Below are 23,481 nucleotides of genomic sequence, written 5' to 3' on the forward strand. Positions count from 1 at the left end.
GAAAAGGACTCCATTGGCTCCCTGTGGAGCTCCCAGTCTAATGGGATGAATTTGTGCAAATGCACTCACCCTCAATGGAAATTATGACTATGAACATAGGAAAATCAGAATGGAGACAGAACAATAAAATTGCTTGATGTAACATACAGCTCTGATTTTTTATGACACATGGTGATTGATAATAGAAAGTCATTTTGAATTTTAACACATCAAGGATGACTCTCTGAAAATGATGGTATGTGAGGGAGACTTTAAAGCACATCTAGTTATAAATTTTACAGACCTGGGCTAAAGGCTGTCATGGTAAAACAAAGAAGGTAACCATATAGATACATGCCTCAGGGCAGAGCAGGAGAGGGGAGGGAGAGTGGTCCTAGCTTTTTCCTGCAGGGCTGAGGTGTGCTTTTGTGCCTTCTAAATAGCGATGGCCTCCAGTCTTCAGCTTTGGCCTACTTTGGCTCCAAAAAGTCCTCAGTCTTCAGCTGAGGTAGCTGAAGATTTGGAGAAATAGTCAGGCAGGGTTCAGCAAGCTAGTGATAGGGTTAGCTCCATCCTGAGCACAGTGTGATGCTACAGAAGACGCCAGGCTGGGCACAGGGGACAGCTTTATTTCTAACTCTATTCATGTTCGGACATGTTCAGGCTGTTCAGATGGACCGATTAGGTTTTTGTCTAGAGGAGTAGGGTGCCTATGACCCAGAGCAATGAAACCAGGAACTTCTCTTGCTTCCCACTCCCATCTTCCTCCCTTGCCCCTAGCACACTGATGCTTTGGAGGTGCATAATCAACTAAATGCAATCGCTGTTCAACTTAAAACTAGGAGGGGATGGAGGTAAATAATTCCAGGGTATATTGTCAATGAGGAGAAGAAGCTTCAGTGGCAGGATGTGTAGATTAGAAAGAAGTTTCTGGAAACAGTGGTAGACTTCAAGGAACTGAGTAATGAAAATCAGTTCTAAGCCTCTGCTTGCTTTCAGTTGCTTGGATCACTAAGGAAGCTTCTTCCCTCTCTAGTTCCCTCATGGATCTAGAGATTTCTTGCTTAGGGTATGTGATTGTTCATAGAGTTTTGTGGTTTACATGCAACACCACAAAAGCTCGTGTGATTAGATTCAAGCTCCCTGAAATTTGGTTTTCGATTGCCCAGTGGGAGTCTATATCAAAGGGGAAAATCCATATCCAAAGTCAAAGAAGGGTTATGTAAACATTACTCTGTGGGTAGAATGCTATAACTGAAAATTAAAAATCCCAAGTGAGCAGAGGACTATGAGCAGAAAAATCCCCGAACAAGTAGAGTCAACGCATCAAGCTTAGTCTGGCACTAAGGATATTGGTAAGATCAGCAGCTGTAAGGTGAGATAGAGCTAGGTATGATGCCTTTCACCCAAGAAATCTGTGTGCAGCTCCAGGTACATAGATACAGAAAGAATATAAGTATACAGACCAAACACTTATTGCTAATAGACTATCAATTTATTTTAAACCCATGCTTTATATGACAGTAGGAAAATATTAAAAGTCTTTGTCCATGATCAAACCATCATTTCCTATAGTTGAAAGGTTTTTTTTGTGTATAGTGCAAACCCTGCAGTTTATAACTTAACAGTAGTCTATGTTCTGAGCCAATATGTTCTTGGCATTATTCTTTGATTCTGCTAGCAGTACTGGTGTGCACTGTACAAACTGGACATGTTATGTATTCAGAACTAGGGCTACAGTGAAGTCATGGGAGGCAGCATGGGTTAGCACTGCGTAAAACATTTTAGATTAATTACACATTTGATTTTGAATTAGTCTGTGGTTGTTGACATTCAGAAACATTTTACTGTTGCCATAATTTTTGCAGGTTCCCCCCCCCACCCCCCACCCCCGTGTTCATTCATTCAGCTCCATATGGGCTGTGCCCTGAGTTTAAGAAACAGTGGAAGTCATGGAAGAGGCTACAGGTTAGAGTTTAGTGGTTAGAGGTTAGAGTCAGCTAACCAGGGTGCTGCCTTGGTAAGATTTAAGAGGCAGGGCATGCAAATGACGTTATTGAAAATTTTAATGTTATCTTTTTAACCAGTTTCCAGGCAGTCCACAGCTTTGCCTCAGGTGAGGCTGTGCCCTGGGGCCCACTGTGTGCAGCTATGGCCAGCTGCCACTCCCTGATTCTTCTTGATGGGACCATCCAAGGAGACCCTTTGGACCTCAAAATGTTTGAAGGCACTGGTTGGGTAAGGTGATGGTTATATCCATTAATCAAGTGAAGAAACCTTTATTGGCAGATCTGGATCCTTTTAAACTCAGTTACAAATCTAGAAAATGGCTACCCTTTGTCATTAATCATTGTTATTAATGAATAATCATTATAAAGATATATATTTTCCCAAATTTTATCAGCATAGATTTATAATACAACATGATGAGATTTATTTTTATTTTTTTAATTTTTTGGTTTTTCAAGAGAGGGTTTCTCTGTGTGGTCCTGGCTGTCCTGGAACTCACTCTGTAGACCAGGCTGGCCTTGGACTCAGAAATCTGCCTGCCTCTGCCTCCCAAGTGCTGGGATTACAGGCGTGCGCCACCACGCCCGGCTCATGATGAGATTTATAATGACATTTTCTTCAGCACAATGTACTGACCTTCCCTTAATTATCCTTCTGTTTTGTAAATAGGTTTTTGGTATGCACATATCATATATCTGATATATATATATATACATATGCAATGTAAGTCCTATGTATGGAAGAAAACATGTGATTCTTGGCTTTCTGAGCTTGGCTTATTTAATGTAATGTGATCTCCTGTTCCATTTGGTTTTCTTTCCAAATTACATAATTTTATTTTTATGAATGAATAAAGCTCCTCTGTGTAAGAATGCCACAGTTTCCTTATCCACTTATTTACTGGTGGACACTTGGGCTGATTCTCTGTCTTTGCTGTTGTAGATTGTGCCATAGTAAACAGGATCATATAGTTTTAATTTTTTCAGAAACTTTAGTTGTAATTTTCATAGTAGCTGGATGATTTGCATTGCTACCAACAGTATGTAAAGGCTCCTTTTTCTCTGAATCCATATGAGCTTTTGTTGTGGCTTGCTCTCCCAATTACAGGTTCTCTTGACTGTTAGCTCCCTTGGATGTGCAGAAGCTTGCTAATATCATATAGTTCTATTTGTCAATTCTTGCTCTTTTCTGAGATGTTGGAATCCTTTTGCTGAAAATCCACACCCGAGTTTTTGTCTTGATGTGTTTCCCTCTAGTAATTCTAAAATTTCCGGTCTTACATTAATGTCTTTGATGCATTTTGAATCAATATTTTTACCAGATAGGCGATAGGAATCTAGTTTTATTTTATATGTGTAAATCCAGATTTCCAGCACCATTAGTTGAAAAGGCTGTTTCTACCAGTATGTATATGTGTATGTGTTTGTGTATGTGTATGTGTTTGTATATGTGTATGTATGTGTGTATGTGTTTGTGTATATGTATGAGTATGTGTATGAATATGTGCATATTATATACACATACATGTATATCATATATGTATACATACATATATACATATACTCAAAATTCAGTTGGATGTGACTGGTTTATCACTGTATCTAATTTATTTCCTTTGTCTACATTCTGTGTTTGTGTTAGTACGGTGCAGGATTTGTTACCATAGCTCTGTAGTATAATTTGAAATCAGCTGTTGTGACACCTCTACCATTGCTTTTCTTGCTTTGGATTGTTTAGTCTCTGTGGCCTTATGTGCTTTCATATGAATTTTAATATTGTACTTTTTCTAGTTCTGTGAAGAACATCTTTGGAATTTTTATGGGAATCAAATCTTCGGTCCTTTGGTAGGGTTGCAATTTCTATAATATGGAATCTGCCAATCAATGAATGTAGGAGGCCTATCCATCTTCCAGTGTCTTTTTCAATTGTGTTCAATGATGCTTAAAAGTTTTTATTGTAAAAGGCTTTCACATCCTTGGTTAAACTTATTCCTAGCTATTTTTATTATTTTGAGCAATATATCAGTTTATCGAAGTGTATTTTATTAAGCGAGGAAAAATAATTTTTTACATTTGCATAGACTATTTAAAAAACAAGTCTAGATTCAGAAGATAGTTATACTTACCCTCATCAACTCCATTTTCAGTTATTAATGGAAAGAGATTATTAAAGAACAAAGCATTATTCTTTAATACTTTCATTAACTCAGTATCTAGAGCCATATTTATTACAAACATACAGTGTTTGGAATCATGTAGTTTGCTTGTTAACACAGAAAGTTAATAAGCATCTCTATAGAGGTAGAGCATATTTTTTAAAAGATCTATACTAATTTCCCTGCACAACAAATTTTGTAGGATGTTATCTACTAACTAACACTGAGCTGTACAGCAGGGTTAGCCTTTTACACATAGCCATAAAGTGACAAGAAGATCTGAGATAATTTTGGAGAGGTACCTCAACTGTCTTCTATATGCAAATGAGCTCTGAGGGAGGGAAGGCAGACTGGCAGCACCCTAAGACCCCAGACACAGAGTGAGGAAGAGCAAACTTAGAGTCTCTCATCACCAACAGTTACACTTCTGGGTAGAAAAGTCAGAAACATCTTCACTGTGTTGTTAAAAGTTGTTATAAATTTTAATACTCTTTTCATATAACTTATTTTCTAATTATTACATTTTCTACATATATTGCTATTAGTGCTTCAGAATTTAGTACAAAGTATACTTGGTATGCTTTGAAGCTGTTGTGGATGAGATCGTTTTCTGATTTCCTTCTTGCTGTTGACATATATAAAAGCTACTGCTATTTGTTTGTTGAGTTTACGTCCTGCTGCTTTGCTGAAATTCTCCATTACATCCAAGAGTTTTATGGCAGAAGCATTTGGGCATGTAAGTCTAGAGCCTTGTCATCTGTAAACAGGGGTAATTGGGCCTCTTTCTATTTGAAATCCTTTCATTTTTCATTTTCATTACTACTCTGGCTAAGACTTTATGCACTGCGTTGAGAAGAGTTGAAAGAGCAGACAGTGCTTTTTTGTTTTTACTTTGCTAGGACATTCAGTTTTCCCCCATTTGGTCTCATGCTGACTGCATGTTTGATATGTGAGGGGTCTCTGCAAACACTACAGCCAGCAGAGCGTTGAGCCAGGGCAAGTAGGAAGGAAATTCACTTCAACATGACCCAGTAGCCAGTGATGTTATAAACTTCAAGAGTCTGACTCCAGATCGATTATTTTAGGTATATTTAAGTATAACATGATTTGATAAAAAGCTTCTTGGTGATAATTAACTCAATCTGTAGTGCACAACAAAGTTTAAGGCATGACTACATCAAAACTCTTGTAAAATACAAGTAACCTCTTCCATAAAGATGGACTTTATATATTAGCTAAGAAAGCAGGCTCAAGGTAAACATGCTCATGATAAAGGTCTGGGGGAGGAGATCATTATAGATTGATTGAGATAAACGAATTCAATATAAGAGTCCAGGGGAGCTATTGGAGGTGGGTGAGCTAGGGGAGCCCACAGAGGTCATCAGGCTATTAACCACATTCATTCCCAGGTTTCCCTAGGGCTTATCTATGAACACAAGGATGCACATGCCTCCTACAAGTCATAATAGTCATTATTTTGCTTAAGTATATTTCTTTTGTTCCTAGTTGCTTCAGAGATTTTATCACATGCTAACCTCTGTCAAAGGTCTTTTCTGCATCTGTGGAAGTGATAAGTGATTTCTGCCTCTAGTCCGTCTATGTCTTTTACATGTAATGATCTGTATATGCCTAACTTCCCTTGCATCTGGGAATGAAACAGCTTCATTTTGGTTATATAGTCTTTCCAATGTCTTAACTGGTTTGGTTTACAAATATTTTATTGATAATTTTTGAAATCATATTACCAGAGAAATTGGGTGGTAGCTGGGTAAACTTTTTATTGGCTCCTTATAGTCTGTCAGGGTAATTCTGCCTTCATCGAACTAGCTTACTTGGGTTCCTTTTCTTTCTATTTATGGGATAATTTGAGGCATACAGGAGTCAGTGCTTTAAAGGTCTGGTAAAATGTGGCAGTGAATTTGTCTGCTCTGAGCTTCTCTTTGCTGGGAGGCTTTTTTAGCACTGCTAAATTTTATTGATTGCCAAGGGCAGGAGTAAGTTGCTTATATGTTTGCATTCTCTTGATTTAACATTGGTAGGTCATATGTGCCTAAATATTGACCCATGTCTTCTAGATTTTCCAGACTTCTGGAGTGTATGATTTGAAAATATTTCCTAGTGATCAGATTTCATTAGAATCTGTTGTAACCTCTCCCTTTCCATCTGTTTTTCTTCATTTTGATCTTCTCTTTCTGTCAGTAGATTTGACTAAGGTTTTATTCAACTTGTTATTTTTTTTCAAAGAAACAAGTCTTTGATTTATTTTAACTTTGATCTTCACTTTATTGACTTCAGCCCTAACCTTATCATTTATTTCCATCTTCTGCTTTTCATTTTGGCTTCTTCTTGCCCTTCTTTCCTTCCTTCCTTCCTTCCTTCCTTCCTTCCTTCCTTCCTTCCTTCCTTCCTTCCTTTCATCCTTCCTTCCTTCCTTCCTTTCATTCTTCCTTCCTTTCATCCTTCCTTCCTTCCATCCTTCCTTCCTTCCATCCTTCCTTCCATTCTTCCTTCCTTTCATCCTTCCTTCCTTCCTTTTATCCTTCCTTCCTTCCTTTCATCCTTCCTTCCTTCCTTTCATTCTTCCTTCCTTCCTTCCTTTCATCCTTCCTTCCTTCCTTCCTTCCTTCCTTTCCTTCTTTCTTTCTCTTTTGTCATTCTTGTTTTTCTAAGAGGTAAACTATTCAATTATATATTTGAGTGTTCCCTGATTTTGTATTGATTAAATTATTTATTCATTTTCCATCCTGATCACAGCCCCATAGTCCCTCCTCTCCTCCCCGTGACTCCCTTACAAATACTTCTCACCATTACCTTCTCCTCAAGGAAGTGGAAGACCCCACCCTGGGAAATCCAGTTGTTGTAGGCCAAAGCCCATTCTCTCCCTCTGAGGCCCAACTAGATAGTCTAGTTATGGGAAGGGAAGCCAACGGCAAGCAACTGTGTTAGAGACAGCCTCCACCTTCAATTGTTAGGGGACCCACATGCTGCATATCTGGTACAAATATGTAGGGATCCTCGGTCCAGCCCCTGAATGCTCTCCTGTTGGTGATTTAGTCTCTGTGAGACCCCCGTGAGTCCAGGGTAGTTAACTCTGTAGGTCTTCTCGTGGTGGCTTTGACCCATCCAGCTTGTTCAATTCTACTGCTGACTTTTCCACCAGACTTCCCAGAGCTCCTGCTGATGTTTGACTCTGAATCTCTGCATCTGTTTCCATCCACTGCCGAATGAAGCCTCTCCGGAGTTTTGCTAGGCTCCTGTCAGCAAGCACAGCAGAGTGTTTTTCCTGATTTTTAATGTAGAACCTGTATTAATTCATGCCTCTTAGAAATAACTCTGCTAGGTTCTAAAAGTTCCAATAAATCATGTCTCAATTTTTATCGACTCTAGGAATTTTTGGTTTCCTCCCTGACTTTTTCAGTGACACATTGATTGTTCAAAATAGTACTATTTATTACCCACGCATGTGTGCAGCATTTCTTGCTATTGATTTTTAGTTTGATTCTATTGTAAGCTGATAAGATTTAAGAAAATGTATTTTTCAAGACTTGGTTTATGGCACAAAATATGATCTGTTTTTTTGAGAAAGTTCTATGGGCTACTGACAGCAATGTACATTCATATCTGAGTGGGGGACTGTTCAGCGGATGTCCATTCAATCAGTCCATTTGATGTGTTTGCTTAATGGTACTGTTGAACAATGAGCTTTCTTTGTAGATTTTTCTGACTGTGGTATTTTATTTATTGATGAGAGTAGGGAATTGAATCAACACAGTATTATCATATATGGACCTGTATTTTTAAGTGTGTTTTATGTAATTAAGGACCCGAACATTGAACCTGTATCTTTAAATTTTTCACCTTCTTAATGGATATTTTCTTTTAGTAGCGTCCTCTATCTCTTCTTGCTACTTTTGGTTTGAAATTTGCTTGGTCAGATATGGCTAATCTTGCTTATCTTCTGCATCTACTTGATGCCGCATGTGTAATTTTCCATTCTATGATTATTATTTCAGTTTTCCTGTATGTTTACCAATGAAACATGCTTATTGCAGCCAGAAAATGGTTGGATCTCATGTTCAGATTCAATCAGCTGGTCTATGTCTTTTAGTTAGAAAGTTGTGACCATTAATATTCAGGATTATCATTGAAATATACTTACTTCCTGTAGTTTTGTTTATTCTTCTTTTGGTTGGTTTGAAACTACTTGTTTTTTATTTTGCTGACCTTTAGGGTTTGCTGATTTTGCCAAATTGGGTGTTTTTGACTCTTCCTTAATTTTTATTTATTTTTCTGTTTTTATAGATTTTTCCTTCTTTCTTTTCCTTCCCTCTTCCTTCCTTTCTTCCTTTTCTTTTTCTTCTTTTTCTTCTTTTTTTTCTTCTTTTTCTTCTTTCTTCTTCTTCTTCTTCTTCTTCTTCTTCTTCTTCTTCTTCTTCTTCTTCTTCTTCTTCTTCTTCTTCTTTCTTCTTCTTCCTCCTCCTCCTCCTCCTCCTCCTTCATCTTCTTTTTATCTTCTCCTTCTTCTCCTCCTCCTGCCCTTCTCCTCCTTTCAGGTTGTGACTATCATCCTCCTCTGTATGCAGAATTCTTATAAATATCTTCTGTAATTCCGGCTTAGTGGCTGTGAAATGCTTTAGTTTTTACTTATTCTGGGATATCCTTATTTCTCCTTTAAGTTAAAACATAATTCTCCTGGATATAATAATTTCAGTTGTCAGTTCTTTACTCTGGGACTTGAATCCTTATTTTCCTGGCTTTATGGCTTTCGACTGAGAAGCTTGATGCTATGCTGAGTTTTGTTGTAACAAGTAAGTTATTATTGTTCTGTTGTGTTCACATTTTAATGTTAATCTATCTTGAGATTGTTTTTGTTCCTTGTCAGGTCCATGTAGGGTTGTAAATTCCATACATATACATACATACATATGTCATATACATATCCTTAAATTTTGGGAATTTGACAAGAATTATATTGAATATTTTCATGCCTTTAATTTTGAGACAACTCTCTTCTACCTCTATGAATTCTTAAATTTTCTCTCCTGACCGAGTCTCAGATTTCCTTCAAGTTGTGATCATGCTTGTTTGAGTTTTGACATTACTATCTGAATGTGACAGTTTCTTGACCTGTCTTTTACTGGTAGTGCTTTCTAGTGTGTGTGTGTGTGTGTGTGTGTGTGTGTTGACTGATTCAAGTCTTCGTTTTTGTTTTCCAACATTTATGATTTTTAACTTATTCAAAATCTCTATTTTGAAGAGGTATATTCTCTCCATGTGTGTGCCTGTGAGTATGTATAGGTATGTGTGCAGGCAGAGGACAACCTTAGGGATAGTCCTCATCTTCCTCCTAAGCCTCTTGTTTGCTGTTGTGGATGCCAGGCTATGTAGCCCACTTGCTTCTGGGGATTGTCCTGTCTCTGCTTCCCATCTCACTGTAGTCATGCTGGGTTTACAGGCAGGTGATACTGTGTCTACCTTTATGTGGATTCTGGATTCAAGTCTTGGCAACAAGCACTGTACCTGCTGAGCTATCTCCTCAACCTCTAAATTAATCTCTTGCTTCATTCATCTGCTTGTTTAATTCTTCATGAAGTCACTGCACATTTTTAAAAGTAGGGCTTTGAATTATTTGTTTGGTGTTTCAGTGACTTGTTAGGTTTTTTGTTATTCTTGTGTTTGTAGGTTTTGTTTTGTTTTCAGTATTTAGGCATGGTGAGCCTTTGGAGGTGTCTTTGCTTTGTTTTGCCTGTGATCTGCCTGCCCGTTTGGGTAGGTGAGTCTTTCATGCTTCTCCCACTTTTTGTGCATGTTGTTTCCTGTGGGTCTTCTTCCTAATTTTCTCTTGATCTTATTATCTCTACTATTTATACAAAAGAAACAAAGGACAGGAAATGATTTGTCAACAATAAGATAATACAGTTAAAAAAGCAATTAGGTATATCATTTATACCCACGATCAAGTTAGAAATAACAGTGCTATTGAGAGCACAAGGTCGATGTTTAAATGTTAAGATAGTGATAAGTTAAGAAATGAAATTGCCAGCCGGGTGGTTGTGGCGCACGCCTGTAATCCCAGCGCTCTGGGAGGCAGAGGCAGGTGGATTTCTGAGTTCGAGGCCAGCCTGGTCTACAGAGTGAGTTCTAGGACAGCCAGGGCTATACAGAGAAACCCTGTCTCAAAAAAAAAAAAAACAAATCCAAAATAACCAAAAAAAAAATAATGAAAGAAATGAAATTGCCAAGATATTAAGTAGGAGCAGGAGGCAAGGCACAGAGGGTTAAGCTTTGAGAAATAAGAGAGAATGGGAGAGAATAGTAGTTGCAGACAAAAAAAATCATAAAGCCCAATCACATGACATCCAAACTGAAGCAAAAAATAGCAAAGCAAAAAATAAAAATAGGAAAATAGTCAAATATTTTCATTGCTGAGATAAATGCAGATGCCCCTACCTCCAGCTTGTGTTTGAAGCTCGCTCTGCTGGTGGGAAAGCAGCTGTTATGTGTCTAGTGCCCGGATAGGGAGAAACAGAATGGCTCTTTGCAGTTTGCTTTCTGTGTATCTTCCCTGCCCTGCTGAGTTCCTGTGTGGAAATGGCTGGAGAGCTGTTCCCTGCTGCTCAGGGTATCTCTGGCCCTCGGCGTGAAGTGCCCTTTCTTCTCTGCTCTGCTGGTTGGTTACACTTTCCTCCATATATTTCAGTCTCTAAAACTGATGCAGACACATGCTTGTACTTTCTTTTGCAGTTGGACATCCTTGGGTTTCCAGAGTTCAGGATGCTTTTCCGCCATGTCTGCAGTCTGTGCAAGTTTGTGTTCAAGTCAACCGTGTTTTGTTTTTCATGGAACTTGTAGATGCAGTCAGATGTTTAGTAGAGGGAGGTAGGCTTTGAGGTTTGGAGATGTAATAGTGCTGAATAGTCTGAGCTCTCTGATTTTATGGTTGTCAGTCACGTCATAAGGATCTGTATGTGGGTAGCATGTGACTACTCTCTAGATGAATTCTGTTCTTATTCTAGCTGGATCTGTCGTCCATCTTTTTATTTTCCAAACAATTCTGTTAAAGAGTATAAGATGGTATAGGAATCCACAGATTCATAATTTGGGGAAGTGATTTTAAACAAAATTAAATTTAGTGTTTGGATAGTAATCTTCTTTAATATACTGTGGTTCATTTTGAGTATTCAAGAGAGGATATGACATGTAATATTTACCTAATATATTTGACCAAAAATCCTTCTAGATAGACCATAACATGATACCAATGTTCCCAGACAGCCTTGAAGAAACACTAGCCTAAGTCAGACTCCCAAATATGGCTAACAAACACTTCCATTATGGATATGCAAATAAGAAACCGAGTTATTTCAGTTTTTCTTTGTTGATTTAAATTTAAGTAAACATAATGGGCTGGTAGCTACCATGTTACAGAGTAGAGGTTCATACATCAGCATACACGACCCTTGTTCAAGCTAGTTTTATTTTCTGAGCTAAGTGTGGGTGACAGTTGAGGGGCAGAAGTGATAAACCTGTCCTGGATCTGCTGTGACAGTGAAAATTGCTTCCCGCTTGTCCCTGGCCCATGTGGATCTAGAGCCAAGACTGTAAGGCTCTTATCCCATCTGTGCATTTGAGATAATTATGCCTCCTTTGCAGACTTGCCTGAGTACTGACATTTTGAAGGACTTTGGGCACTGTAAAGTGCCAGGCAAATAGTGAGTTTTCATTCATAAGGTTAGCAACATTCTGCTGATCTCCCAAAAGGGGCTACAAAGATAGCTGCCCTGATTCCTGGTTCCCACCTCATAGAGTGTATCCTCCCATTTCCCCTCCCCTTCTCCTCTGATAGGGTGGTGGCTCCCCACCCTGTGCATCAAGTCTCTGCAGGGTTAGATGCATCCTCTCCCACTGAGGCCATACAAGGCAGCCCAGTGTGGGAACAGATTCCACAAACAGGCATATTATCTGGATTTGATTACCAGAACCTAGGTAAAAAGATGGGTATGATGTCATGTACTTGTAATCCTTGTGCTGGGGAGACAGAGACAAATGGAACTTTGGGGCTTGTTGTCCAGATAGCCTAATGACTCAGAGTCCTGGGTTCCAGTGGGAGACCCTGTCTAAAATACATGGAGGATGCTGCATATGCCTCCCTACAAATGGGAACACATGAGAGTGTACACACACACACACACACATACACCCCACAGGGAAACAATATTAATTATAAATTAATAGGAACAAGTGGCTTCCAGAACATGGAACGCACCTCACAAGAAGCTAATGCAAAGATGAATAATGGGAACTTTTGGCTTTCTGGAAATCCAGTGCTTGATATGGGGAAACCCGGCATGAAGAGAAATTCCTAAAATCAGTAATTTGAGATGAGAATGTTGGCTCTGAAGAAGGCATAAAGACAAAATAATGTCCAGTTTCATGAATCTTAATGAAAGAAAATCAATGAACTACCTAATGATCAGAATTCTTCCAAACACCAGCAGAACTGGTGCCAAGAGGACTTGCAGCCATTGTTGTTACGTGTGACTTGGGTTCTGATTCTAGTGATGCCTCCTTCTACATGCACAGTAGACACACAAATCCAGATCATGTTTGTGAACACGAATCTTTAGTACCACCTCTGTAATAACTGTCAAGATGGCCGTATCTACCTCCAAAAAAACCAAAAAAAGCAGTTTTCACAAAGGTTTAGTCTGGGTCTGGTGGAGGCTACAGTTATGCATCCTTTGTTAGCTGGGAGCCTTCTAAGCATAAAAGGGGAGAGACAATTCCCTGGTAGATTATTAAGACAAATATACTAAATTCTTTTTCAATATTGGTTAATATTGATTTCTAAATACTACTGATGTCTATATTTGGATGTTTTACCCAATGAACAAAATCTATTTTCAAAAGTACATTCTAATTTGGTAGTAGCCAACTTGCTAGCTTTCTAGCTAACTAAATTAGACTAGTAACACAGGTGGAACATAAAAATGTGCTTTGATGTTTATCTCAGGGCACAGCTGTTAACACAGCTGAGAGCTGTTGTGTTCAACACCAGAGGACAGACCTCTTCTAGCCACTAGCCACAGCCATCAGGAAGGACAGTTGCCCTACGGCCAACACGGTCCCGTCTATTTCTGCTTTAATGTATTGACAGTATTTCTGGCTTTTTTTTTGTTTTTGATTTTTTTTTTCTGACAAAGTCCTTATTGTCAATAAAAACAACACAAATTTGAAAATGATGCCATTTAAGTAAATATCTGGGAAGAGAAGTCACACGAGAAGGCTTTTGAAAATATTGGCATAGTGCGCAAAGAAAAATATTTCTTCTCATTTGTCTCCTGGGAATCTTATAAATGTTTCATTTTGTAACAGAATATGGAAGATAGCCAAGTGGCCTCCTGCAAATCCGGCAAGGCAGATTCAAGCACTGTAATAAAACCAGGACCGAAAGCCAGCCAGGTATGATTTTCTTCCATAGGTCATGTATTTCTTTCCCCTAAACACTGGATAGACATCTCTGGCTTTGCATATATTGCACATTTCTCCCATTTTGCTTTATCCTAATAAATTCCATAGCTGGGCTGGCCATGCCTTCAGCCCTGACTACGCTCATTAGTGTTTTCAGCAAATAACTCGGTGAGTGTCCGAGAGGGCCAGAGCACTGGGCTAGACTTCACAATGAGCCTGCTGGGTTCTGCATGGGACAAGCACACAGTGGTCAGGAATCAATACAAGTGCAGGTCAGTGCAGTGCGCCCTGCCAAGTGCTATAATAAAGGCTGACAAACGAGCTGTGGGAGGCCAGAGCTGGGAATGAGTCGTGTTTCTGGGAAAAAGAAGCATCGAGTCTTAGAGGATGGCCTGGAAGGAGATTAGGACTTCTCTGGGCAGCCTCGGGTGAGGGCTTTGGAGACTAGATAACACATCAAGGGAGTTACCCTTAAACAGGCCAGGAAAAGGTAAGCATGGTGGCAAGTGTAGTACGCTGTGACGAGGCTGGGCACATAGGAGGGTATGAACTCGTCTGTTCAGTGTGCATTCATCTGTCGAGTCCCGCTTGAAGGCCTTTCAGTCTCTTACCTTTGATGTCCTTACAGAGCCCCGTGGACAGCATCGCCATCTTGCGCCAGTTTCCGTTTTCCTCAGGGCTGCAAAGGATGTCTGTGATTGCACAGCTGGCTGGCGACCTTCGCCTCCACGTCTACATGAAGGGTGCCCCGGAAATGGTGGCCAGGTTCTGCAGCACTGAAACGGGTACTGACGTTTTGTTGTTGTTTGTTGGTTGGTTGGTTGGTTGGTTGTTTTTTTCCTCTTCTGAGAGGAAAGGCCTTCTAAAGGCCAAACATTGAAACCTCTGCATCACCATGACAAAGCACACGAAGACATAAACTGCCACAGTCAGTAAAGAGAACAGGTCGATTTGTGTGAGTGACAGTGGACAGCGGCACAGGAGATCCTGTGAGGCAGACGGGGAGACTGGAATATATAGACATAGAGAGTAAACATCTAGATGTCACATAGACAGAAGATACAGCCACAGTGTAGCATCAGGGCAAAACCTTAGGGACCTAGGGGAGGAAGGTAAGACTCCGAGAGAAAACCTAGGGTGAGGTAGAACAGGGTTTCCTGTCAGCCTGAGGCAAAACTGGCTCTGCTATTAGGAGCTGAGAAAAAGCAATGGAAAGGAAATGGTGTGTGTGTGTGTGTGTGTGTGTGTGTGTGTGTGTGTGTGTGTAGGGACCATGGAAAACCTGTGAGAGTCATATCTCTCCTTCCACCATATAAATCCCAGACCTGACACTCAGTTCTTCAATCTTGGAATCATGTATCCACTGAACAATCTCCCCCTCCCAGGGGGAAGTTTTTAAATTAATGTCTTTCTTTTATTGAAAATTGATTATTTTAAAGCACTACCTCTGATTATGGTTTCCTCTCTCTGAACTACTTCCAGCTCCTCACCGCCTCACTCCTGTCTGGATCCACATGCTTTCTGTCTCTTCTTAGAAACAGACATCTCAGAAGTAATAGAAAGCCAAACAAATTAGAATAGGTGGAAACGAACAAATGAATGAGAAAAAGGAGCTGCAGAGAAAGCATGCAGAACACATATAGATGCAGACACACTCGTTTGCATATACAGGACTCTCATAAAAACATAAAATTGGAAGCCATAATAAATACACAAAGGACCTGTAAGGTGTTTTCATTAAGCACATCGACACATTACGAGACAGAGACCCTTCAGGGATGCTGTTGAAGTCATTTTCTGTTTTCCATCTACGTCTTGGCATTTGGCCTACCCTTCTGAGTAGTTTGTTTGCCTGGTGAGACTCCTTTGGAGAAAACTAAATTTTAATTTGCAAGTGGTGATCAATTGGACATAACTTCTAAGCTGGGGATAAGGACAGGTATCCACTTTTCCTCCCGGACCCAGGACCCCATCTGGCGAAGCCCTGTGCAAACCCTGTGCATGCTGCCTCAGTCTCTGTGGATTCATAGGTGTGTGTGTCTAGCTATGTTTAAAAGGCGTTGTTTCTTTGGTGTCCGTCATCACCTCTGGATCTTACACTCGGTCACCTAGTTTTTTTTGCAGGGCCCGGGAGGAGGGATTTGATGGAGATAGCCCATTTAGGGCTGAATGTTCTGACATTTCTCACTGACGCATAGTGCCTGGCTGTGGGCTTCTGTCTTTATTTCCATTGGCTAGAGTAGAAAGCTTCTCTGGCAATGGCTGAGCAAAGCAATGATCTATGGGAATAGCAGAATGTATAAGGAGTCATTTTACTGCTAGGTCCATTGACTATCTAGTCTCAAGCTATATTGGGTATAGATTCCATTCCATAGAATAGCCATATTTTGCTTATAAATATTTTTAAAGGAGAAATATGTTAAGAAAAAATCGATTAGATTAAATTCGATGACATTAGATGGTTTTCCCAGTCACTTTTGTTTTTCTGGTCCAGACTCTGAGATGAGCTGTGTTATTTAATATTCTCCTAAACATATGCACATTCTAAGCGGTGGCCAAGTTTATAAGTAAATTGGTGCACTCAAATTCATGTGGATGAAACTGGCATTTTTCTCCTGGTTTTCATTTACTTGTTATGATTGCAGATAGCCACCAACTGTGCATAGAATTCTAGATTTCATGAATGTTTATTCTAACTTCTACATTTGGAGTCTGTTTAGTTTAACCTTAGAAGTGTTCCTTCTATAGGCCAAGGATGAAGGACTTGCCTTGCGTACACAGGATGTATCTGATTCTCAGAGTGGGAAAAAAAAAACAGACTTCCCTTTCAGATTTTGATCTTCCTCATAAATCTCACTATGTCTCTAACAAGTTATAGACTATGCTTGGTTCTGGTCTCTTTTGTTTGCAACCTTAATGAGAATCTTCCTATTGCCCTGCTGTGTCAGGAAGGGTCCAGCCTCTACTCTGCCGTTCACAACAGTCCATCCAAACCCTTTTGTTATCCTGACCTTGATGTTTCACCTCCCTCTCATATAAATAAATGTAGGCTAGGAGCCTCTTTGAGACTTGATCCATGCCTCTGGGAATATTTAGAAATACACTAAGTCTGAGATTAATGGGAATGTAAGGGTCAGCCATCGCTCAGGTTGTGGATGGATACCAAGGTGCAGAAGAGAGACTTAACAGGTTGAAGTCAGAAAATGCATTGGTAATAGAGTGGAGAATAGAACTTAGATCCTTCACCACCTCCACCACCACAGCCACTACTGTGCCATCCTTCAGGTTTCATCTGATATTCTCACACAAGTACATAAGAACCCAAAAAGAATTTGCAAATACAAAAACATTGTCAAGTCAAATCATGTAAGTGCTGCATTGTGTCATCAACCTTGTAAAGCAGGGATGTGAGCTGGGGACACAGCTCAGTGGATGAAACACTGGCTGCCTCAGCCTGACAACCTGAGTTTGGATCTCTAGAACTGGCGTTTAAAAGCTCGATGCATTACCTATGCCTCTGTAACCTCAGTGAACACCTACCAGGAGACAGGAGGCAGGGGCAGGTTGATCTCCTGCACCTTGCAGGATGGCCTAAACAGCAGTAAACCAAAGGAGAGATTCTTTCTCAAATCAATGAGGAAAGAGGACATACATGCACATACAGTGGTACTTGCATGCCTATATACATACATGCACACACATATGAGCATGCACACTTGCAAACATAAAGAATGGGCAAATATTTCTGCAAAGAGTCACACTCTGTGCATGTTTCAAGCCTCTCTGGCCACACAGTATCTGTATCAGCTCTATGACTCTACCTCTGTGGCCACAAAGCAATCACAGATAATAAACAAATGAGTGGACATAGATAGCTTGAAACTTTATTAATAAAAGCAAGCACTGCATTGAACGGATCTAGAACATTATCAAACCTAACCTGCAAAATTGGCTATTCATCTGGTTTCATTTGAGAAAACATAGTCCTGAGGTCTGTCCTTGGTGAATCCAATCAGTATATTAGACAGTGGTCAGATTCATCTTAATGGAGATGCTGTATCAAAATGGCTGGGGGTGGTTTAAATGACAGACCCCCGTCTCCCATAGTGTTGGAAACTGGGCTGTCTAAGGTTATGGTGCTAAACAATTTGGCTCCTTGTGGGGACTAGCTTCCTGACTTGTAGCTACCTGCTTTGATGCTATGTCCTGGTGAGGAGAGACCATCTCTTATACCTTCCTTTGACTTAATCCCACTCATGGGAGTCTCCCCTTCATGAGTTAATTACTTCTCAAAGGCCTATATTCAAAATACAGCCACATTAGAGATTAGGTTTTAACCTGGTCTAAGCCACGCAATCAGTGGGTAGCACAGCTGATGAGCAGGGCACTTTTAGCGTCTTCCTTTCCTCATCAGAGTAACATGAAGCTGTTTGTGACCTGTGTCTGTTTTGTGGCACAGAGTTTCCATGACGTGAATGATGAAGCACAGTGAAGACATCCTCCGGTTGCCTAGGTACCAGGTAGACCTCGGCGTGCCATTGCACTTACATCCCCTGTCTCTTCTCACAGTGCCTAAGAACTTCTCACAGGAGCTGAAGAATTACACAGTGCAAGGCTTCCGTGTCATTGCTCTCGCCCATAAAACCCTGAAGATGGAGAGGCTTTCAGATGTGAACCGTCTAGCAAGGTAAGGAATAAGAAATCAGCACCAAGGGAGGGTCTTTGTACGTGAAGGGGGGATCGCTAGAGGCGGACTGACAGACAGCTCATGTCACTAGGGAGTTCTTGGAGTCAGAGAACTGATCTCATCCTGTCCTCTGGTTTGGAAATGGGTAGCACTTGCTCAGATCACATGGTGGTTTGTGACAGGGCAAATATAGCAGCTGAGATTTCCCAGACCCCACGTCTAACCTCTGCCCTGTTCTATAGAGTGCTCATCTTAGTCTCGGGCTTTGTCCCCTCCTAACTATGAATTCCCATCCCACTTGTGAATGTCACTTGGCAGACTTGCTTGGAGGTCCCATATTTGGAAGGTTCCAGATTCCCTTTTTATTTCTGGAATTTCTCAGGTTTGGGTATTTCATTTCCCTCAATCTGAGAAGTAGCAAGTGTAAATTGAATTCCATATAGAAAGTAAAACTCAATATTTTTAATTACATTAAAGGGATGAATTGCCATCCTTAGAGAATAATCTATTCACTTCTTTCTTCCAGCTTTTAGGATTTCACTTTAAGTGATTCACATTAAAAGAACAAGAAGCTAAATAAGTGATTGCCTACATAGTCCTTATAGTTGATATATTAAATTTATGTTTCAAATTCAGAGATTTTCATTTCTTTTTTCTTTCTTTTTTTTCAGTTTGTTTTATTTTTATTTATTTATTTTTTATATGTCAAATGCTGCCCCCTCCAAGTTTCCCCTCATACAGTCCCTCCCCCCATTTCTGCTCCCCTTCTCCTTTGAGAGGGTGTATCCGCCCCCCCCCACCCATATCTCCCCACCATGACACATCAGGTCTTTGCAGAGTTAGGCGTATCCTTTCTCATTGAGGGCAAACAAGGCAGTTTTGTTGGGAAATTCCAGCTACAGTTTTAGGGAGAGGCCCTGGTCCAGTAGTTGGAGGGCCCACATGGCGACTGAGCTGTACATCTGCTACATATGTTCTGTGGGCCTCAGTCCAGCCCTTGCATGCTCTTTGGTTGGTAGCTCAGTCTCTGAGAGCTCCCAGGGATCCAGGTTAGTTGACTCTGTTAGTCTTTCTGTGGAGTTCCTATCCCCTTCAGGGCCTTCAATCCTTCCTCCAACTCTTCCACAAGAGTCCCTGACCTCGGTCCAATGTTTGGCTGTGGGTATCTGCATCTGTTTTAGTCAGCTGCTGGGTAGAGCCTCTCAGAGGACAGTATGCTAGGCTCCTGTCTGCAAGCACAGCAAGAGTGTCATTAGTAGTGTCAGGGATTAGTGTTCGCTCGTGGGATGGGCCTCAAGTTGGACCAGTTGTTGGTTGTTCATTCCTTCAGTCTCTGTCCAATTTTTGTCCCTGCATTACTTTTAGACAGAACAAATTTTGAGTCTAAAGTTTTGTGGGTGGGTTGGTGTCCCCATCACTCCACAGGGGGTCCTGCCTAGCTATAGAAGGTAGCTTCTTCAGTTTCCGTGTCCTGACTTTTAAGCACTTGAGCTAATGTTACCCACATTGACTCCAGGGCGCCTCCTGTAGATTCTCCCCACTCACTCTCACCTCCTGCAGCTACAGTTTCCATTCATTCTCCTGGCCCTTTGGCCCTCTCTCCTGTCTTTCTCCACACCTGATCCTGATCCGTGCCCCATTCTCCTCCCCATCCTCTCTCCCACCCAGTTCCCTCCTTCTGTCTCTTAATACTATTTTATTCCCCTTCTAAGTGAGATTAAAGTTACATCACATGGGTCTTCCTTCTTGTTTAGCTTTTTTGGGGGGGAGGGGTCATGGGTATCTTGTACTTTTTAGCTAATATCCACTTATCATTGAGTACATACCATGCATATCCTTTTGGGTCTGAGTTACATCATTCAGCATGATATTTTCTAGTTCCATTCATTTGCCTGGAAAGTTCATCCATGATGTTCTTGTTCTGAATTAACAGCTGAATAGTATTCCATTGTGTAAATGAACCAGATTTTCTGTATCCATTCTTTGGTCGAGGGACATCTCGGTTGCTTCCAGTTTCTGGCTTTTATAAAAGATGCTATGAACATAATGGAGCATGTGTCCTTGTATTGTGGAACATATTTTGGGCATATGCCCATGAATGGTATAGCTAGGTCTTCAGGTAGATCTATTTACAGCTTTCTAAAGAACTGACAGATTCATTTCCAGAGTGTTTGTACCAGCTTGCAATCCAACCAGCAGTGGAGGAGTGTTTCCCTGTCTCTATATCCTTGCCAGCATGTGCTATCGCTTGAGTTTTTGATCTTTGCCATTCTGATTGGTATAAGGTGGATTCTCAGGGTTGTTCTGATTTGCATTTCCCTGCTGACTAAGGATGTTGAATGTTTCTTTAAGGGCTTCTTGGACATTTGAGATTCCTCTGTTGAGAATTCTCTGTTTAGTTCTACAACTAGTTTTTTAATTAGTTTATTTGGGTTGATAAAGTCTAACTTCTTAAATTCTTTATATATTTTGAATATTGGCATTTGTCAGGTTTAGGGTTAGTGAATATTTTTTCCCAATCTGTAGGCTGCTGTTTTGTCCTATTGGCAGTGTCATTTGCCTTACAGAAGCTTTTCAGTTTCATGAGGTCCTATTTATCAATTGTTAATCTTAGAGCCTAAGCCATGGGCATTCTGTTCAGGAAATTGAGGGATGTTTAGTAATATAACTGGCTCTTACCAGTTGTATTTGAGTAGCAATGTATTTGGTTCAATATTACTATCTACAGTCTATGTCTCACAAAGATAATTGATACCTTACATGTTACCTGTTTTTCCATCAATAAACTGTAGGAGTGGGTCATCTCCAAGGAGCATTTCTGACATGTCATTTTCATCTTTGAAATAGAATCATAGAGCTCATTCAAACATATAATAACACCCTCAGATTTAAGACTCAAGGTATTGGCTATTCTTGAGTAAGCAGGAGATTCATTATACACAGGATGTTAAAATTTTTCAGACACAAATTTGAATTAGAGTTTTTAAGTCATAGTGAACCAGAAATTCACAAAGCTTGTGATAGAATGTGGAGAGCCTCAGCTGCCACATACAAGCACAGCTGTATTCTCATTGAAGAGTCAGTGGGAGAAATAAACATTAATAGAAGTACCAAAAAAACCCCACAAACTCTGCTCTCTTCCCATCTACTGGAATTTTCTCCCAAGAGATATCAGGAATCCAAAATGCTTCTTATTGTATAGTTGTTATTCTTCAACAGATTAAGATAATATTGTTTTGATTTTTATCAGGATAAAATTTAACAATTTTTTTCAGTCAGGAAAATAAGTTTCTTAGAGTCACCAGAAGACATTAAAAGTTTCTTGAAATATCTTAGAAAATTACCCAAAGTTGAAGCACTAATCCATTCTTAGTGTAGCAAATGTCTATGAATTTTCAGTCTGTGTTAGATGTCCAGGAGCTATACAAATGAATAAAATTAATTCCTTGGTCCCAAGAATTTTGTATCTTAATTGGGGAAAATAGAAAATAAAATAAATCTATAATATATTGTCTCACCAGTGGTTCTTAAATATCTTAGGGGGAGGAATGAACTAGTTGGGAAGAACTTTTCAAGCTACACATAGATATTTCACATAAAAAGGCCAAAAATGTCCTCTGAGAAGAATCATTCAAACAAAGATGTTAAGTTGCTAAGAGCTAGGAAGACCTCATCAGAGTCAGAGCACTGAAGGCGGAAGCAGTGGGTGCCATTGCTGATGGTGTAGTGTCAGCAAGAGACTCACATGCCTTGTCACCTGACTGAGGGGGTGAGCTGTAGTAGAAAGAGACACACTCCTTTATTTTTTGCCATTGCACCCATTGCTTGGTGTCACATCCATGAAAATGTGGCCAAGACTGATCTCAAGAAAATGTCCCCTTGTAAATTTCATCTTAGAGTTTCTATTTTCAGTCTTATGTTGACATCTCTGATCCATTTCCAGTTGATCTTTGCATACATAACTGTATTGATTACCATTGCATTGCTCTTACCCCATATCTATAGTAACAATAATGGGGGAGGCAGAGGCAGGCAGATTTCTGAGTTTGAGGCCAGCCTGGGTCTACAAAGTGAGTTCCAGGACAGCCAGGGCTACACAGAGAAACCCTGTCTTGAAAAAAAACAAATCCAAAAAACCAAAAAGAAAAATAAAGACTTTGAAGATTAAAACAATATATAGTTAACAATTAAAAATTAAGATTGGGAAGACAAAAATGGCATTTTTATATGTAGTTGATAATGGGAAGTGACTGTTTTAGGGAACAGACAAAGGATGGTGTGGACACAAAACAACTGATTTTCATTATAAGCTCCTGAGTTCCTTTCTTTTTAAGGTGTGCACTATTACATTTATAAAACATAGACAGAGGTTCTAAAGAAATGAAATCAATCAACCACGGGCATGCCACAGTGCTACACCTTAAAATCTCAATTTTCTCCGGACCCCAAAGGGAGAAAGTGGAGTCTGAGTTGACATTTCTGGGACTTCTCATAATGGAGAATCGCTTGAAAAAAGAAACAAGGCCAGTGCTGAAGGAGCTGAGCGAGGCCTGCGTCAGGACCGTGATGGTTACAGGTATGTGTGCTTCCAGAGTCTGGCAGTTAACACAAAGAAAAGAAGCGTGAAGTGAGCAAGGCCATGTGACTGAAGCAGACATCAAGTGCTCTGTGTGGCCCCATCACCTTGCAGCGCCCCCAAGCAGGAGCAGCCTTTGCTGAGGCAGCGACTGTATCTTCGACTATATCTTCTCTTCCCAGTACCACTTGTCCTATCCCAGACCATGCAAGTAGAACTACTGGTACATAGGCTGGGGAGATATCACAGTCAGTAACGGACTTGTTACACATTAAGAGCGGAGGGAGAGTCAGCTCCCATGTTAAAAGCAGACTGACTGAGGTGGTGAGGTGGTGCATGCCTGTAATGTCTGCACTGGGAGGTAGAGACTGGAGGATTCTGGGAGTTGTTGGCTGGCCAGATCAAGGAGCTCTGGATTCAGTCAGAGGCCTTGTATACAAATACACACCCATGAATGCACACAAACACACACACACACACACACACACACACACACACAATGAAGCATTGTGCATGATAAGCAAACCTAAGTGTGGCCTTGTCAGTGTTCTGTCTTGTGTTAAGTGCTGAGCCCAAGATCTCAAGGCTTTTGTGTTTAGTATC

The 23,481-nt window shown here is 40.3% G+C and overlaps 1 protein-coding gene across 2 annotated transcripts in view; it reads left to right on the plus strand.

Moving 5' to 3' along the window:
- The window catches only part of Atp13a5 (ATPase 13A5), a 136,438-nt gene that overhangs the window by 73,782 nt on the left and 39,175 nt on the right, over positions 1-23,481 (plus strand). For both annotated transcript variants that reach the window (XM_052158013.1, XM_052158014.1), the window contains 5 exons: positions 2,067-2,217; positions 13,520-13,606; positions 14,244-14,400; positions 18,185-18,302; positions 22,754-22,878. In XM_052158013.1, the coding sequence (XP_052013973.1) occupies positions 2,067-2,217; positions 13,520-13,606; positions 14,244-14,400; positions 18,185-18,302; positions 22,754-22,878 (638 nt within the window). The remainder of the gene's footprint in view (positions 1-2,066; positions 2,218-13,519; positions 13,607-14,243; positions 14,401-18,184; positions 18,303-22,753; positions 22,879-23,481) is intronic.

Source organism: Apodemus sylvaticus, chromosome 15 (genome assembly GCF_947179515.1).
Source record: "Apodemus sylvaticus chromosome 15, mApoSyl1.1, whole genome shotgun sequence".
Lineage (NCBI taxonomy): Eukaryota > Metazoa > Chordata > Mammalia > Rodentia > Muridae > Apodemus > Apodemus sylvaticus.